A 19022-nucleotide genomic window follows, 5' to 3' on the forward strand; every position below is an offset into this window, starting at 1 on the left:
AATAATTTCACATCACATACTGTCATACTACACATATTGCTGCAACACTAATAAGAAGTGAAAGCAATATAAAATGTTGTTGCTCAGAGTACTAAAGTCAGATGGAGATTTGCTCAGTGGAAAAAGGCTGTTTTTAACGCCATCTCTTTTTCAACCATATGCATACTTTAAATGTTACTGCAACACTCTGAAGTATGAAAACAGATCTACATCTTGGGCTCATTCTCCCCTGTATTTCAGAAACTATACCCAGAGCCATAGCTGCTGCCTAAAGTGGTAAAAGCCAAAACCAAACCAAACGTCTTTCAGCACAGAAGAACAAACACTGCTCTGAAGAAGAGAGATGGACACTGTCCCTCCTATGCTGCTCTGCTGATGACGGTGCTGAGCCCTGCTGACCCCACCGGAGCACACCCACCGAAGGGAAGAGGCTGGCAACCACTCTGGAGTTACCAGCAGGCCTGTTGAGCATTAGGCACAAGAAAGAAGTCACAAAGGTAACAAAAACAGTTGCAAAAAAGGCTCTGAAGTAGAAGCATTTTGTGCATCACTTACTACTTTTCCTCTTTACACGCTAATCTTATTAATTTATTCAAACATAGGTCTGTTTCTGTTCCTACTGAGGCCAAGTGCTGAAGTGGAAGTTGATTAAGGTCAAATAAAGCTACGTATGTTTATTGTTGCTTAAAAATGTATTACACATTGAAGCTTCTGACTTGAGCTAAAAAATATGAGTATTTTGAATATTTCTTTTGAACTTTAGAGCCCTGGGTAGTCTGGCTTTCCAAAGACAATCCCTTCTCCAAGACACTGGAGGAAGAGAACACCCTTCTCTTCCCGGAGTTGAGCCTCATGCCAACCTCTAAAAGCTGCTGCAAGTCCTCCCCATTTGGGCACACACAGACACATTCCCACCTACAAAAACAGTAAGTCATGAGTCAGAGATCTTGAAATTCTTAGAGTTGCCATCTATTGATAGCACTTAGTATGCATATGGTACTAATTTTCAGCAGGTAAATGCATACAAATGAGGAAATGAGTGCACTGAATTATTTAAACTAGAAACATAAAATTAACACAGCGCAACAAAACTTAAGGAACACAATTCTGGAGGTAAACTTTAGTGTTAGATGAGGAAAAATTCTCAAAGCCATGCTTTTATTGTTTCTACTGCTTTTAGAAGATCAAAATTCCATTTACAAACTAAGTGACCTGAGAAGCAGCTCAGGCAGCGCCCCAGCCCTCCCTACACACTGAAGCAGAGCAGCCATCCTGCATCTGTGCAACAAGGGAGGTTCTCTTACTTCTTCTGTAACTGGAAAGAGTAGATAAAATCTCTGCAAGCTGTCTCTTTTCAGAGACGAAAAACTGAATAAAGAGAGTAGTATTGTCACCTTGTTGCTGTGTTCAAGCTAACAGATCAGTTCAAGTTATGGCATTTTATTCAAAATGCAAAACATTTTACCACATTTTTGTGTAAGCTGGTTACCAAGGGGGGGGTGTGTGTGTGTGGACAGGAGGACGATATCTTCAAATATCATGCTTTGCTCTGATCTTCCACACAAATCTCAGCTGCCACAGTTCATAATAAATCACATGAAAAAAACAAAGAATGACCTACTAGATAAAGCTCAACTTATTTTCAAGTCACAAGTTCCAAACGCAAAGCATCATCCTAAACATTAGTGCCCCGCTCCAAACACACACAGTTCCACATAACCCCCATGTACTAAAATTTTCTTCCTTCAGGCATCCTCCTCTTCTCCTTTTTCTTGCAGAAACAGCACGTAGAGTCATTTGCATTCACTCTACACAGGTTTTTAATATCGCCAACCTCACCATCTCATGGACTTAATTTGAAAACCAGCTCTTACAGACGTACTCTTAAAGGTACAGAAAACAACAAGATGGTCCATTAAATGCAGACTCACTGAACACATTGATTCAACTTGTACATCTAGTTGAGGTTGTTCAGATACTTATTTTGCACATCTCCGGCAAGTCCCAGGATTGTGTCCAAGAGAAGATGACACACAATAGTCATTGACAAAGAATTTCCAGTTTTGTCTTTCTGACATCTCTCCCTGCTCTGTGGGTCCAACCAAGATCTAAAACTGATTATTAATCTGTCTTGCCCAAGGATAAAACCAGATTTCTAAACTAACAAACTGAAGAGGAAAAAAATTTCTGTGAATAAAGACATCAATCTTCACTTTCTGCAAGGACTAGAATGCTAGAAATACCTGCTGTGATGCCTAAAGGTTTCATGCAGTGAATGATTAGTAGGTGGCCATTAAGCAATAGCTGGAGGCTGTATTCAGGCCTTCTCCCTTTCTTTTCTCATGGAGTGCACCCACAGCATCTCCCGCTTGGAGTGCCACTGGCAAAGGCACAATTCCTAGAAAAATACCTTACAAGGATGTTCCTGTTCAGGGATTAACAAAGGAAAATGGGGCGCATCTATAGAGCTGTATACTTACTGGAAGTATTTTAGGGTGGACTGCTGTTCTCTCTGCCTCAGGATTGCTTTCTGTATCAAGGCAATATTGAGACTTTACTTTTGCTCCACACGGGACAGGCAAACTTGCAAGAACATGCAGCAGAGCCTGGGGACTTAAAAAAGCCATTCAAAAAGAAGGCATAGTTTATCTCCTGAGATCAATACCAAATACTAACGCTCTCGGTAGGGAGCGTATAGCCAGTGGCACACAAGCTACAAAGAGGAGGACCATTTCATCTGAAGGCATGAAAAGATAAAATGTCAGATCTTCAGCTGACAGGAGCCCACAGCCTCTGGCGATCACACCCAAGCATGCCAGTGTATTTCAGATATTCTACATTTTGGGATTTTCTCGCCTCTCTTCCTTGGGCACCCCAATCACTCACTGCCCTCAGACATGAAAACTCAGTAATCTTGTTGGGATCAGTTTAGCTTCTGGCATCTGCACAATGTGCATAACGACATTGTGAACTAAACACTCTTTTGCTTGTCTACATAGTTGTCTCCACTGTATTATCCAGACATAAACTTCCATGATCCACAACAGACCAAGGGGAAAAAACCATAATCTGTTAGGACCATAACACGTTTTACGAAGGTCGAGTAGCCTTCAGCCCTCTTTATCATGCTGCTCTTTCAAGTAACATGAATTCCGGTGGAAAAAGGACCATCTATTTCGGCTGCAGAAGTGCTCTGAAGCAGCGCTTTCCTAACTCGCCAGGCCTCCACATCATTACTAAGCCTAACTGCAAAGCTCAATGGCAAATTATTTTAGATAATTACATAATTAACTGCTTCTAAAAGAAAAGGCACAGTAATAATACACATCCAGAAGAAAAAGAAACACATGCGAGGGAAGACCATTCTCCCGAGTCGTCCGCTGCTCAGCAGCTTGCCTCCAAAGCACCTGCCTGCACCTACACCAGCCTCATGACAGGGCTGAGCCATTCATCCTCCTCTTCTCAACGGGACCAAGGGGGAGAAAGTGATCCCACAGATCTCCTGGAGAAGGGTAGCCTTTTGACAGGACAAACACCAGTGCATTAACTGTTGCTGTAGAAAACACAAAGCCCCCGTTACTATGATGGGTGGATGTGTTTGAGACCAGGAGGGGATCCCTGAAAGCCCACATCCAGCAGCAGGTAACAGACCATCTCACCGTCTGAAAAGCGTGCCTCTCCTTCGGGTATCCCCAGCTCTGCAGGGTGGTGGACAGCTTCCACAGCTCCCTCCACGCTGTGGTAAAGCCTCACTTCTCTGACAGCCCAGGGACCTTTGCTGCAGCTCTCGGAGCCCCACTCTCCCAGGATTTACTGAACAAAGAACTGCAACTCAAGCTGCTGATAACTGCATCTGGGTATGGGGAGGCTGGTACATTGTTTGCTGCCAGGACACCCAAGACTACCCTTTTCTTCCAACGACTGAAGCAAATTGCACAGATGATCCATAGTCAGACATGCTGCAATTTCTTCCAGACCCTTCTCACTTCATTATGCTTGAAATTACTACCAGGAAGGAAACAGTTATTTGTTTAAATGCTGTTGAGGTAATTTATTTAACCATTAAGTGGAAAAAAAAGAAAAAAAAAAGTTTGTTTTATAGATACTGGATTTTAAAGCAAAAGAAGCTTAAACATCAGCTTCACTATGATGAAATACATCCCCTTCCTCCTTATGACCATTAGTCTCTCCCATGCACTGGATAATACCCTCAGCTGATACATAAAGCACCACTTGGATTGGGTCCTAGCTACTATAGTTGCCATGACTGCACCACACACCTCTCTATGGGCAGCAATCCTCTATTCAAACCACTGCTAGATCTCATGACAGCTACTAAATTCTCTAATGTTATCATCAGCCACTTACAACTAAGTTACTGCCCTGTGTGATACAGTGGGGTATCAGGGGGATGCGCTTTGGACTTCATCATAACATACTTTATATAAAAAACCAATCTCTACCACTGAAATGATATACACAAGTGCCCTGACAAACTGGCAAAAATACTATTTGCAGTGTCTTGGTAATATTTTTATCAAGTGAGAGCCACACAGTATCAAATCATTGCTACCTCAGACCCAAACAACTCCAGGGTTCTGGAAACGCTCACCATATGTGTATTTGGCAAGGAAGAGCAGTAACTAAGCAGTAAGTGTACTCCTCATTCTGAAACAGTGATTTATCATGAGGAACAACCCTGTCACTTATTCGTAACAAACCTGTAGTGCTTATTATATTCCCACCACAAAATAAAAATAATACAATTTAATTCAGAATGAAAACGACTCTCGAAGACCCAGAGCCTTTCAAGCCTCCCTTCATTAAAGAATGGAGGCAACTCACTAAACCGGAAAGCACTGATCCAGCAAACATTTTACTGCTGCAAACAGTTTGCAGCAAAGATATATGGGAGTTTATTTGCATATAACTTGATAGAAATTCCAACAGCATCCTGGGTGATAGTAAAGGTTTTTTGTTTTGTTCTGTTTGGCTTTTGGGTTTGTTTTTGTTTTTATGATGAACAGATTTAGTAAACATTTCCTAAGCTGTCTGCTGTTTGGAATTCCAAGTCTGAAATAAAACATAACCACACTACCGGCTCCAGTGCTGCCTATCTCGCAAATAGCAACAAAATCCACAAACAATTAAATAACAGAACATTTACTTTACATAGAACTTATGTGTAGCTCACAGCTTCACCTATAAAGTAACATTTCAGCTCTGTTTGACAGAGACAGCAAATCTACCAGCAAACTAACCTACAGTGACAAATACCCTGTCAATGCTCTTCCTCTACGAATACATAGTTAAAGGAAAAAAATAATCATGTAACATCTGTAATACTAATTCTGTCGCCTCTCTCTGCCAATTAAAGTATACTGTACCATTATGATGAGAGTCCTGGGTCTGCTCATTTCATCATCGCTATCCAGCGGCAGAATTTCATGTGACAACTCCTCTCGTCGTCGTCGCCTGCAGATATGTGGACAGTTCCTCTGTACCACAGAACGAAAGGCTTGGAGCAGAACAATGCTGGCAGCACAACCCATATCTGCATCCTGAAGCCTACAAAATAACTTCTATGTTTATGCTATGTTTGAAAAACAGTGGCTCCTTGTCCCTGAAAACAGCCTACAGTGCAGCTGCAGCCAGCTCACTCTCCAATCGCTTCCTTGAGCTCTGATCATCTGATCACAACCAAATAGCTTGGATGCAGATAGAGGAAAGACTTGATCCACTGAAACTGAAACACATGCAATATTACGATGCTTTTTTCTCTCTCCCTCCCTCTCTGTTTCTGAATTCACATGAGAAAATGTGCTCCCTCTCTTGTACAATCAGCCGCCTCCTCTGATTCCAGTTTCATGGAACTGAAAGTATTAAAATTCCTAGTTCAAAAGAGCCAGCTGTTCATTAAACACACACACACACACACACACAGAGGCATCCACAACAACTGGCAGGATCAGTTTAAATACCTTTTTAAAAAAGTCATATGTAGCAAAATAGCAAACATCTGGAAAGTTATTAGCTCTCATTATCAGCACTGCTGTTTTTAAAATACTTTGCCTTAGGGTGTTTTGTGACCAAAAAAAAAAAAAAAAAAAAAAAAAAAGAGACATTTAAGCTCACTGAGGGATTTGGGCTGTAATCTTTTCACTTCTTGCAATTTTCTGAAGCACAGCAAGATCATTTGAGTTGCAAATGTAACAAGTGGTAAAAAAACACAGAAATCTGGACTGCTTCATCCAGCTCATGCTAAAATAGCTGTGGCTCAATGAGAAACAGCAGTGTGCAGCTCTGAAACGCCTTTCAATAGTGTAGCTGTTGTGTGTTCCCACACATGCATGCCTTCTGCAGAGTAATACATTTTTGCATCTACATCAGAGGCTTGTGTTGAGAAGGGTCTCTCCTGCCAGGGTCTCACACTGAACCAAACACTGATGACCTTCCAAGAAGGGTAAGAAGAAAGTGTTTTATCAATCAGGATCCAGGCAAGGAGAAGCAGCTGCCAGCAGTCAGCAGTAACAACTTGCCTTTCTGGCTCCTGCCTGACAAGTCATTCAAAAAGCAGGCAGGGATGCTTAGCAATCACATGACTGACCTGGAAACACAGCAAGCGCTAATGGTAGAGGGTGTAAGATAATAGCACTTGAGAGGAAGTTAGCACTAAAAATATCTACAGAAAATGGATTTCTCTTACACATTAGGAAAACTAAGAATTTTCAATAGGGTTTCCAGAGAAGCTGCTTTTAAGCTAATATGTATAACTTTATTATATGTGCACCCAAAACCATATTTACCTTGCATCAAAAGGCTTTGATTTCTAATGAAGGCCATGAGAGTTTTGTCATCAATTCCCACGGGGGCATAAGCAACCTTAAAATGTCTGTTAACGAGATCTTTGTAAATAATACTCCTCCTCACAATCTCAATCAGGAATTGCACTGAAAATATTGAGTAGAAATACTTTCTTCTGGGCTTGAGTAAGGTTTAACTGCTCAGTGATCTGGCAAAAGACATCATCATTTTAATTAAAGCATTTGCCAGAAAAGCTAAATCCTTTAAATTTGTCCTTTAAAAGCAACAAACTCATTGCCATTATTTCTTGCCTTTGTTTCTTTAGAGTAAGCTGCTTTGAGTGCATACAGAAAATAGTTAGTAGCACTGGCAGGCACTGCACAAACTCACCCACAGCTCTGCCAATGCACCTACCCGGCTCTTCCCCCTTGGATCTCACTGGGCAGAGACTTCACATGCTTACGCGACGTGCTTGCCTATCCACCGGCATACCTCACAGAGGGGGCCTCATATCATGCTTATTAGTTTGACTTTTCTAATGCGATTACAAGAGCACAGTGGCACAGCTGGGTAATTTCTGCACCAAATCAGCAATCCTGCCTGCTGTTGCTGCTATTGTTTACGTTTTCATCATTCCCCTGCCTACTCCAGAACTGCGACCAACACCTTGGCCACACAAAGGATGCGCTTGGCAGCTGGGAGACCTACATTCCTACTCTAATTCCAGCAGCAGCAATACAGGCCTAGATAATGTCTGTTGCTAGCTGTTATTGCATCTGCTCTGCTACCTTGGGGGCTGCTAACGCATCTCCTGTCTGTCTGCACGGCATCTTCTTTTACTCACCAGTGTTCAGTTGGGAGAGCTGGCAGGGATTTTTATGAAATTTGGTTTCCATAGCACAGCCCAACACTGTCGCGCATGCATACATGGAATAGCACCCTAGGGCTTGACCCAAAGCTTTGCTTTGCTCTCAGTGAAGAATCCCATTCATTTCACTGGTCTTTGGATCAAACTATTCTCTGTCAGTGGCCCAAGTGGCTTCATTACAATTATTTGTGGATTAAGCTATTATTAGATACAAGTAGGAATGACATAATCTTGGCATTTCATCTCTTAGGAGAGAAAAATGACACTTAGTCCGAAAACAAGTAAACTAACAAGCCAAAAGTCAGCTAAAAGTAGCCTCCAGGCCTTGATCAAAATTCAAGAACTGAAAAAAAAGCTAATGTACAGGGGAAAAGAAACCACTGAAGAGCTAAAAAATCCCTTCTGTTTTAAGGAAATCTCACAGAAGCATAAGCTATCATTGCAAAGGAAACCTCCCAGCCCATTAAAAATGCCTGGACACACACACAGTATCAACAGCTTTGGTTTTCAAACACAGGGATCTCATTAGCATACATTATGCTTATACACCAACTATCAACAGTGTTAGTTACTCTTACAGGGAAGCATCAAGCACTATTTTGTGTTAATTAGCACTTTAATCCAGAAGCTGAATTCAGTGAAACCCCCTGGGAAGCAAAATACTCCTTTGTGCAAGCAACTTTTTAATTCCCCATTAGGAAGACTTTGGCAACAACGCTGGGCTAAGGAATATCCACACTGGAAGCCTTCCGCGGCCCACTCTCACTCCATTCTTCACCACCACTCATTTCAACTATGCTAAGTAGCCATGTAACACCAGTATGATGGTTTCCAGGAACAGGCTGGGAAGCAGACCACTAAAGGCACCCCAGTGAAGAAAAAAAAAAAATAAAAAAAAATTGGAGAGGCAAGACAGTTGTTTTAACCCAGATGACTTCAGCGACCCAGTCCTTGGCAACTTCAAGGGCTGGGTCTCTGCAGTCGCAAAGCTGTGGAAGAGCAGAAGTGGGTCACACTTGCCATGTCTTACAAAGTCCCTGATAAGAAAGCAGAGTTCAAAGGCATCTGGATCCTCGAGCTAACAGCTATCTGTCATCCAGCCTCAGCTTCCACATGAAAGAGATGCCAGCTCTGCAAGTGGGCACCTAGGGCCTGAAGAGGTAAACTGTCTCTAGCAGAAGGTCTGCAGCAGAGAGTAAACCCCTCATCTTCCAAGCACTGGGTTATTTCTTTTCTGCAACATTCCTGCATTTCTGTTTCAGCAGGCTGCAAGACTTTCTAAAGATGCTACCAAACATTTCTAACATTCCCATTTCATACCTCTTTAGCACACCACATTAAAAGTTTGCTTCGTTCCCACAGCTTGCTTTATTCCATTAACTTTCCTTTCTCTTTGTGTCATTTGAATTCATGTCATCCGAATAAACAGGATATAACCTATTGGTATGCTGGTCTTCAGCTGAGGGCTTTAAACAGGAAGATAGAAAGGCAGCTCTCGGAGGAGATCCTGTAGTGAGAGGATGACTTTCCAAATGAAACACTGATCCTTCCTTCCAACCCCAGAGGAGGCTGCACTCTCCTCAGGTAAGGAGGATGGCTGCAGGTTAGAAGAACCCTTTGCCCACACCTGTTCAGCTGTCAAGATGGCATGTACCATTTTGGTTTTGGTTTTTTTTTTTATTCTCCAGAAAACAAGCCCTCCTCTCCAAGATGTGTTTGCATGACATGCACTGAGAAGTTACGCAGAAGCTCTTTAAGTGTGACGATCCTAAAGCAGCAATGACAGGTGACTGCAGGAGCCATCCACAAAAACAGGAACGCCCCTGGAACTGCTTACGACAGTGTTCAGTCTGGCCCACAAAAGCCCCAAGCCATTAACAGGAACTAAAGACAGCATAATAGTACAACTAACAAGAACAGCATTGTTACAGATGATAATGCTCATGCCACCATTATGACTTACCAAAGGATGCCCAAGTATTGTTGGTGCAAAGCGGGTTTATACAAAGCTACTTTCACAGAGAGCAACTTGTTAGCACTCTGAAGCCGACTCACAGGACCATTTACCTCAACTCAGAGTGGTTAATAAACTGGCAAAACAATGTCCATTCACTGAAAATCATTCATCAGAGATAGTGCAAAAATTAGTCAGGTGAGCTACTTACTTCGCACAGCTCAATCAGAGATAGCTTGGGATGGTTCTAGTCCAGGTGATGTACTGGTACACACAGACATGCACAGCACTTGGCTGAGCACTTCTGGAGTCAGACCCCCCTGCAAGCCCTGACAATTTTAAAGCATGAATTGTTCTCTTGGGAAGAATAGAGAGACTCTTTCAGTTTTTCAAGGCTATCCTACATGAGTTACTATACCACATACGTCATCCTGGTACAGATGATGAGTGGCTCCCAACAACACATAAGCAACGTGGCCAGTGGCTGTCACTCACAGCTCCACACATAGACCTACAGTTATAGTAAAACTTCTATAAAAAAACCCAAGACTTCTTGTATAGGTCTAGCCTATACAAGTAGCAGGCAAGCATTTGAAGCAAGATACAACAACAAATTTACAGTCTCTACCTTGATGCAGATGAGGATCACTCACATTTTGGTGAGCTACTGTGTCACCTCTCAGCACCTTATAATTTATCACCATCACCCTTGCAAAACAAAATGAGCTGACAGACATTACCTTCTTAGCAAAGGGAATTTTCCTCAGAGACATCAAAGGTCCTTGTCTCCAGTATTTGTTTTCATAACGGCTTGGAGGCATTTGCAAGGAAAGCAGAGGGGAAAAAAATGTACCCAAGTTTGAAAGTCTCTCTTCACGCTCTGCTACTTCAAAACAAACAGTGGAGTCCTAACCAGCCTCCAAGGAACCAGCATCAAGACCCGGATCGGATGGGTGAAGTACTCCAAGAGGTAGTCTTCATTGCAGTCTGCTTGATGACAGAAACCCTCATTAATGTGCCTCCTTTCCTTGCATGTTTTATGCCTGAGGAATAGTATAAGCTCAGATCTTTCAGTGCACTTTTTCAAATGACTGTGTTCTTAAACCAATGTGGTGGATGCCACGTTATAGTGGCATCTCTCACTGCCACAGAGGCAGCATTTCCAATACCCCTGCCTGTTCTCTGCCTGCTGCCAGCTTGCTAGTGGAGGTCTGGGGGACTATGAGAATCCATCTTCAGGAGCTGCCCTGTCTTCTCTTCCAACACAGTTATGTCCCAGAGCTTTCACATCCAGCCCAGTAGCCTACAAGAGGCTGTGCAGTGGTAGGCTGAACCACTGCCATCCTACGTTCTGAGAAAAAAAAACCCAAACTTTAAAGCTTACACGGTGATCATGCACTTATTTCAAAGAAAGCTTATGCACTCACGGTTGCTAAAAGCCATACATAGCATCCATGCCTTCCACTCATAACATACCCTCTTACAGTCATTTAAAAACATTCATGTACTGTATTTCAAAGTGTTGCTTCAAAATGGTTAAATATCAGAAACACTGAGGTCTCAAACAGCAGAGCAGGCCCAAGGGTCTTGCAAAAGGTGACTACAAGAGTCAGAAGCACGCAGGCTTTGTATTTCTTGAGTTTCCACCAGCTGCTCCTTAGTGACCTGAGAAAGCAGGCATTTACTGCAGTAACTGGTCAGTACAGCTCCTGAATGACACACAGCTTTTTCATCTTGAAATTGTATTTCCTTCTCATGAAGCTATCCTTGACCAACACAAACAATTCTTAACTGTACTAAGTTATTATCAGTGTAAACTCCCCCGTTAGTAGTATATGGTTATAACTATACGAAAGGGGCTTAAATATTCAACCACCTCATTTCTCTACATCGTATCTTACAGCAGCAAGCAATGCTTACACAACATTCAGGAGATACCTTCCCAGCACTGCCACAAAACTGTTGCAATGTCACCTGGCTACAGAGCAAACAGAAGGACTGCAGAAAGTAAGTGGATGGCACCCTCTAGGGAGTAGTACATGAAAGACAAATTCACTGCCAGACTCAGCTCTCCTCGCTGGGTATGACAAGTAATGTAGATTAAATGACTGTGTTTATAACATCTTCTCTTTACATTTAAAAAAAAAAAAAAAAAAAGTAACTGCACTATCCAAAACCTTTAAAACCGAGTTGGGTGTTTTCCACCACAGCTAGGGAGACAGCCCAAAGGAGGGGCTGCAGAATTAGGATTGCTGTTTCTATCTAACCTTTCAAAATATTGTATGGTTCAAATTGGACGACAAGTTATGCACAGACTTACCTTTAAAAACAAAGAAGTGACCACCTGAAGGCTGCCTATGCAGCACAGCGCTACATGTGGCACAGAAAGACAGCAGGCTACGAGAACTTGTGTCTGCTCTAAGAGCACCCTTGTGCAAACTACGTGGCAGTGTGCTACCCAAACCGCAGGCTGCTCAATGGGGGATGCGTACCTGGAACGGGGAGCCCAGCAAGGGATGCACAACAGCAGACACAGGGCTGCTGGACAACCGGCAAGCTCATGCTGCAAAACATATTCTTACAACTCCGCTGTTTCTTGACTTCACCTGCTGAAAACGGAAACCATCACGTATGGACATCGGGGGGAAAAAAAACCCAGTCTGATAACCACAGAAACAGGCTCCCCGTGACTGCATGTGCTAATGCCGCCTTTCTCTTCTCAATATTGCTTTTCTCTTTCATGTTGATGTCTGGTGAAAAGTTGTGTGGAGTACTCTTAATTACTACCACACTGTATGTGGCCAAAATACAGAGGTTTCCCCATTAGATCCCACAGCAGTTTACTAATGGCATCAACATATTGCAACCATTTAACAAATAAGGAAACAGAGACAAAGTGATAAAAAAGACTGAAGGAAGGACTTCCAACAGGCTAATGACAGAAGCTGGGCTAGAACCCACATCTCTGGAGCTTCAACCCCTAACAGAGTTTCTCAGAATATTATCTTTACACAAAATGTGAAATAAATTTATAACTTGCATGCAAATAGTTGCCACATTCTTATTTCCAACTCAGGTGAAGCACCCTGTTGATTTTCAAGTAATTTCTCACTTCGACAGGTAGTTTTCTACAATTACAGCCTCTGTGAGATCAGTGGGATTATCCTTGGGTCTTACATTAAGTAAAATTGGAGAACTGTAGTCTATAGGCAGTGATGAAAGACTCTTTATTTCAATGCACTTCAGTGGCTTCTGGATCTAGCACTAAATATTCTAAAGACTGGCTAAGAGCATTGTTGTGGTTTCCTTAAACATGTAACACGAAAAATAAATATTTAACTTCATACCAAGAAAAATAACTACTTAACTTATAAAGCAAATGTTTGTTTGTTTTTTAAAAGAACTTTTATTATCCCATAAAACTGGAGGAGAATTAGTTGGAGCTACCAAAATTCATCCTTTCTCTGGCACAGTGTTAAATTAAAACACGTATTAAGATAAACTCTGGGAAGAATTTTCACCAGAAGTTACAACTAAGGCTGGCCTCACGCTTTTGAAGTGAAGTTTTTACAAATAAGCCACAGCAGAAAAAACAGGCACTACCCCATTGGTTCCCAAAAAGAACTGGTAGCAAATTATTACCCTCTCTCAGAAAAATCCACATTCAACTTGCATACAACCCCTCAAACGGCATTATCAGCAGCTGGTCCTGCTTCCAGAAGACTTCCATTTCACTAACCCAATGGGAGAGAGTCTGAAACCCAAAACTGGCATAGAGGAAAAAAACCCCCAACAAACCACCACACTAGCCTGTTTTCACTCTAACATGCTATTTTTTGTGACAGATCTTACAACTGCAACAGAGTACAACTGGTCTGTTACCTTGTCAGGGTCCAAGATTTCCATGACATACAAAAACTCCAAAGCTTTTGTCTAGATGTTTCACAAATAAATTTTAAAGAATGAAACACACGCAGCTACATGGAAAGCCACTGTTCCCACACAAGAGCAAATGCATTCTCCATTTGCTGCCCTTGCACCAGCCCTGCTGCTTATGGAAATACTGGGAAGAGAAACGAGCAACTCCGGAGACCAGGGAGGAACGTCCCTCAACCAGTTCTCCCAGTGGCACACTGCATGGCTCTAAGAGACATCATCAGCTGCTAATGAGGTTTTAAGAATAACATGTCGGTTTGGATGAGGTGCCATTTGTAGAGCAATGTTCTCTATGTTAAATGACCTGAATACGGGTTGAATAGCACAGTGGTTTAATGAACTACCCCCTTCTTTAAAATATGATCAAAAGCCTATCAAAACACTACAAAAACTCTCACTGACATCAACAAACTTTGGACAAGAGCCATAAAAACCTGTATTGCTGACATTTCATCTTCAGGATGTGCAACCTAGTCTGTATTTCTGTAACAGCCACAGCTTGCCACAATCCAAATCCAGTATTTCTGTTCAAATACAGGCTAGAAATACAAAGCAAGAACAAATACAGAGAGACCAGAGTTACTTTCAAAAAGATGCCACCCACATCTGGAGTAAAGCAGAATTTTAGGACAGTGATAACTTGTTAGAAAATGCATTTCTTATTCCAATTTGCCTCCAGTCCAAGCCAATGACATCTTTCTACTTAGAACCCAGCCAAGAACGGATAACAAAAAATAGAACTGCTCCATAACCAGAACACTTTCAGCCTCTAACTCTTTGAAACGATAATATCTCTTTTTCAGCTCACACGAGAGCTTGCACAGGAAGGTATCTCTTGGCCTGCTCCTGTCTACTCATACACTCCTTTACTTTTCAAACAACTCACTTGAGTAGGAAAAAATGCACATGCATTAAAATTTGAGGTAGGAGTTTAAATGAGATAAATGAATTCTTTCTTTTAATGTTTCTCATATTGTTTAGCAAAGAAAAACATTAACTGTTTACCATCAAGAAAGAGTGGAATCAGATACTAAATGAATGGGTCAGGCTTCACACACAAATCCTAACTGCTCGCACAAGACAGGTACAAACACAGGCCTTACCAGATAAGCTAGAGAAGCAGGACTCTACTGATTGCAAACAAACACAGGGTAAAAATATTTAGAGAACTGGAGTGTGGCACTCAGTGGCAGCCTGCATGTCACATGTCGAGGAATGGCCACAAGCGAGATGGAGAGGACACAAGACTTTGCTCTACTCTGTCTCCTTCACTGGCACCCTGAAGTCCGCACACACAGAATTTCACCAGCTCTGCAGACCTGCAGTCTCAGTCTCTACCAGGGATTGCAATAACTTTTTCCGCAGCATATCACTGCGTCTTATGCAGAGGCAGTTAACTTTGATGGCATCTCCACCTAGGTCACAGCTTTCCAGCACAGTCTCTCATTCTTTAGTATGTCAGCATTCAGAATAACCACCTGGGAGCCAAGCACATGTTTTATTTGTCTGCATTAAAAATGAAAAAAAAAAACCTCCACTTTTTTTTCCTGCTTATGAAGTCAGGCCAGAGAGGTTAAACTGGCTCATCTCCTGCCTCCCAGTTTTGGTATCCTTCCTCTCCCTTCTTTCTCTCAGAAGCCAGATTGACAGGACAAGAGTAGTATCCAACACCTTCTGCCTCCGAGTCAGACTACACATGTGATAGAGATCAGCAGCAATTCCCACCTGGCTCTGCACATACTGTTCACAGGAGGCTTTTGGATTTTTAAGCCAAGAAACCCCTTTCCAAACTCCCTCACAAGAATGACGGACTGTCCCAGGGAGCCAGGAGTTTAGCTGCCTAAAGCATTCCAGGTTAATTTATTAAATTTTTAATTCAAAACATCAAATGCCTTGAAGATAAGAATTTCTACTGCAAGCTAAGAGTTCAGCAGCTGAGAATAAAGAGGGAAGAGCCGGAAGCAGTGACCAGTGCCAAAATGTTCATCAACTACCAATATGACACTGGCATGAGCAGAGTTCAATGTAGTCCTGGATATAATGCAAAGTATCTCTAGCAAAGGAAGTACTTATACTACTATATTTAATAGTAATGACATGAGTACCTTAGTGGGACATCACTGAGAATACATGAACAGGTCTGGCCACCTTGAAGAATGAACCAGTTGCAGAAAAGACTTGCTAACATGACTAGGGAATGAACGTGTTGAAGAGAGTATCTGGGTTGATGTGTCCAGTTCTCAGATGCCCAGTACAAGTCCACTAACACACTGGATCGAGTCCTGTGCAAGGTCACCAAGATAAGACTGAGGCTGGACGACACAACATATGAGGAAATGCTGAGAAAAATACCTTTGTCCACCCTTAAGAAATGAAGGCCGATGGAAAATCTTGCCGGTCTACACCCTACCTAGCAGCAGGGTATAGAGAAGACAGACTTTTCTTGGAGATACACTGGCAGGGCATGAGACACAATGAACAGAATTTGCGACAAGGGAAATTCCAATTAAATACAATAAAATAAGTTTTTCACCATGAAGGATGGTCAAACACTGGAACAGGGCACCACAGAGACTGTGGGATCTCCATCCTTGGAAAGTCTCAACACTTGACTGGTCAAAGGCCTGAGCAACCTTATTTAGTTGGACTTGCTTTGAGCAAGGAGCTAGACTTGATAACTCCGTCAGTTCCTTCCAAACTAACTTATTCCATGACTGTGTAAGAACACAGCTTATTCAGCCTAGCAAACCAGAGCCTGAATTTGTGCCCTGTCTGGGAGAGCCCTAAACACAACCGAAGTGGAAGAGCTACTTAAGCCAAAGGCTAACACAAAGACAAGAACAAGAGGCTATAAACTGGCCATTTAGGCCATACAATTTCATTTTGCAGAAGGCTCTGTTTCTAACCTAACATAGAAACATGCAAAAGAGGCTCCCAATCAGGCTTCTTTCAACTCTAAGTCAGCTGTATAATCCCTGCTTATTATTTCAAGGCAATTTCACTTTGAGGCAGGCTCCATATGCAAAGAGTTCAGCCAGGAGCAAGGAACCAAAAGGAACAATCTCATTCAATTTCCAAGCATAAGCTTCTACAGCTGCAAAATGGAAAAAGAGGCACAAAATGTGGATAAAGTAAGAAAGGAAATGCAAAGTAAAATTTGTACATACAGGGACCAGTAAAAATTGTGTTATCTCAGGTGCTGATGTCCCATCACCCCACTCCACCAAACAGAGCATCTGCAGATGTATCCTTTTATCTGACAGGAAAGACCCCACAAGAAGAAAACTGATTACTTCCACTAGCAGTATAATAATGTGGCTTCAGATTCTTTTTTTCTTATCAGTGCCAGGAATCCAATGGCAGTTTTTCCCAAAATAAGAAGCTAAGAATCAGGACTCTGAAAGTTAAAATATTAAGGAAAGGTCTTGGTTGGTTTTTTTTTTTGTTGTTTTTGTTGTTGTTTTTAAATATTGCTCAAAAAAAATCCCCAAACCTGATGGGTCTAGAGGGAGCAAACCAAGCAGCCTTTCCCCATTTGATTATGTCATGTATGTCCTAACCATGACATTTCAGAGGCTAAAGCACACAGGGCAAATTATGAATTTCTACACAGAATCCTACTGGCATAACATCAGACTCCACAAGACAAGTCACTTCAGAGAAATGGGATCTGTGAGTGTGTAGTGCCAGCTACTATCATACAACAAAAGTTATCCTCTTGATTACAATGAGGGGTTGATTAGCCCCCAAACCTTTCCTTTCTTAGCAGATCTAGGACCTCAGGGAGGCTCATATTCCCCCTCCTTTTACACTAGCCAGAAAGTCCAAGCTGTATAACAGAGCAGCGAGACCACCCATATAACAGCATGCAAAAAACACAAGGTCCCTCAGACCAACAGTCCTCAGTGGGATGTCATAGCCCTTTCAGAAAGGATACACCTGGAGCAACTCATACACAGCTCCTCTGCTACCTCTCACGCCCCATCTAAGGAAGTGCCTGAAAACCACAGTTTTGCCCTTATCACCATGGAAAGGAAAAAGCACCCCAAAAAGGCAAAACAAAACAACAACAAAAAGCATCCTGCACTTTTTAGAAATGATCCTGCTTTGCTTTTTTCACAGCACAATAACGTGCTCACTGCATCAAACTGAGTAACAGCTATTTTAGCATCTAATGAGCGACACTGTGGTGTTCTGTCCCCTGGACAGCTTTTCTGTGCAACATGTGTTTTTCATTTCATGTCTCTTGTCGGGGTTTCACTCCCTTTCTTTTACTTGAACTTCAGAAGAGAATAAAATCGTACAAACCCCAAAACTAACAAACCTGAGTTGCTGGTATCAGTTAACATTCACATCCACAAGGCTCTTTATTCAACTAAATACAAAATTAGCAAAACCAGCCCAACTGTAAGTTGTTTGGTCTGTATTTATTAAGCCGTAACACAGTCTCTAAAAACTTGTGTCTTCTGGTTGGCATTTCAGGCAAAAATCTTCAGAAGAATAATATTTTGATTAGTAACATGTGTGTTTTGAAAGATTAATACTGAACTCCAAAGGAGATTAAAATATGAGTAGAAACTATGAGCTAAATACACATATGTGCAAAGAGTTTTCATTCTCACTGACGGAAATGCCTGGTTGCAAATTGTTTGTTTTTACTATTAAAGTCTTAATTGTATCTGCTGTTGACTTTTTTTTTTATTAACTGATATTTATAAAAAAATCCTGTTCCTGTAGAACCATTTCAGAGCATTACTAATAAAAAAAAAATTGATCTAGTATATAACAGAAGTGATGTCATTCATTATTTTATTATGACACATCTCAAATGAACTTCCAAGGGATCCTAGTAATTTTAGGTAGGACCCAAACATTAATCTCTTCTCTATTTAGTCTTCCAGGACTTCTCAACCCCAGTAGGAAATAAAGAACAAAGCAGCCAGACAGCGCTTTTCAAGAAATCGTAATTATTTACGCTTACAAATGTATTGATTTCTTTCAGGGAAGCAATCAGTTCTCTAACTGTGCTGAACATGCAATTAGATTTTTAAATAGATGACCAACTTCCTGGACCACCCCCTCGTTCTTCTGCTGGCAGCTAGGCATTCAGCAGGCTTATGTTCTTAAGTAACTCCAGCTGAAAAAGTGCAAATGCATAAGTAAATAATTAAAATGTTACAGACTACATGCTGGAACTTTAGCCCTAAAGATCATTTTATTGTTGTTTTTTAAGGAAGTAAACACACTGGTTGTCTACACTGCCAAAGCTTTCATTAGAGCATGCAGTATCCAAGTGAATACATGATGATACATACAGATTCCCTTTAAACATACCCCTTTTTCACATCAAAGAAAAATATTCTCAACTTTCTCTTAGAATTTTGGTAGAAATTAAGATACAGAGATAGCAACTGTTCATTTCTGCTGAAATTTACTCCAACATATAATTAGTGCTCTAAT

The 19022-nt window shown here is 41.6% G+C and overlaps 1 protein-coding gene across 2 annotated transcripts in view; it reads right to left on the reverse strand.

The window, feature by feature from the left end:
- Positions 1 to 19022, reverse strand: part of DOCK10 (dedicator of cytokinesis 10) — a 164924-nt gene that overhangs the window by 130649 nt on the left and 15253 nt on the right. The window contains exon 1 of one of the 2 annotated variants that reach the window (XM_050902198.1): positions 5388 to 5552. The exons of the other annotated variant lie outside the window; for it this stretch is intronic. Coding sequence (XP_050758155.1) covers positions 5388 to 5552 — 165 coding nt within the window. Of the gene's footprint in view, positions 1 to 5387; positions 5553 to 19022 lie in introns of those variants that run through there. 2 annotated transcript variants of the gene reach the window in all.

The sequence above is a fragment of the Gymnogyps californianus genome, chromosome 10 (genome assembly GCF_018139145.2).
Source record: "Gymnogyps californianus isolate 813 chromosome 10, ASM1813914v2, whole genome shotgun sequence".
Classification (NCBI taxonomy): Eukaryota; Metazoa; Chordata; class Aves; order Accipitriformes; family Cathartidae; genus Gymnogyps; species Gymnogyps californianus.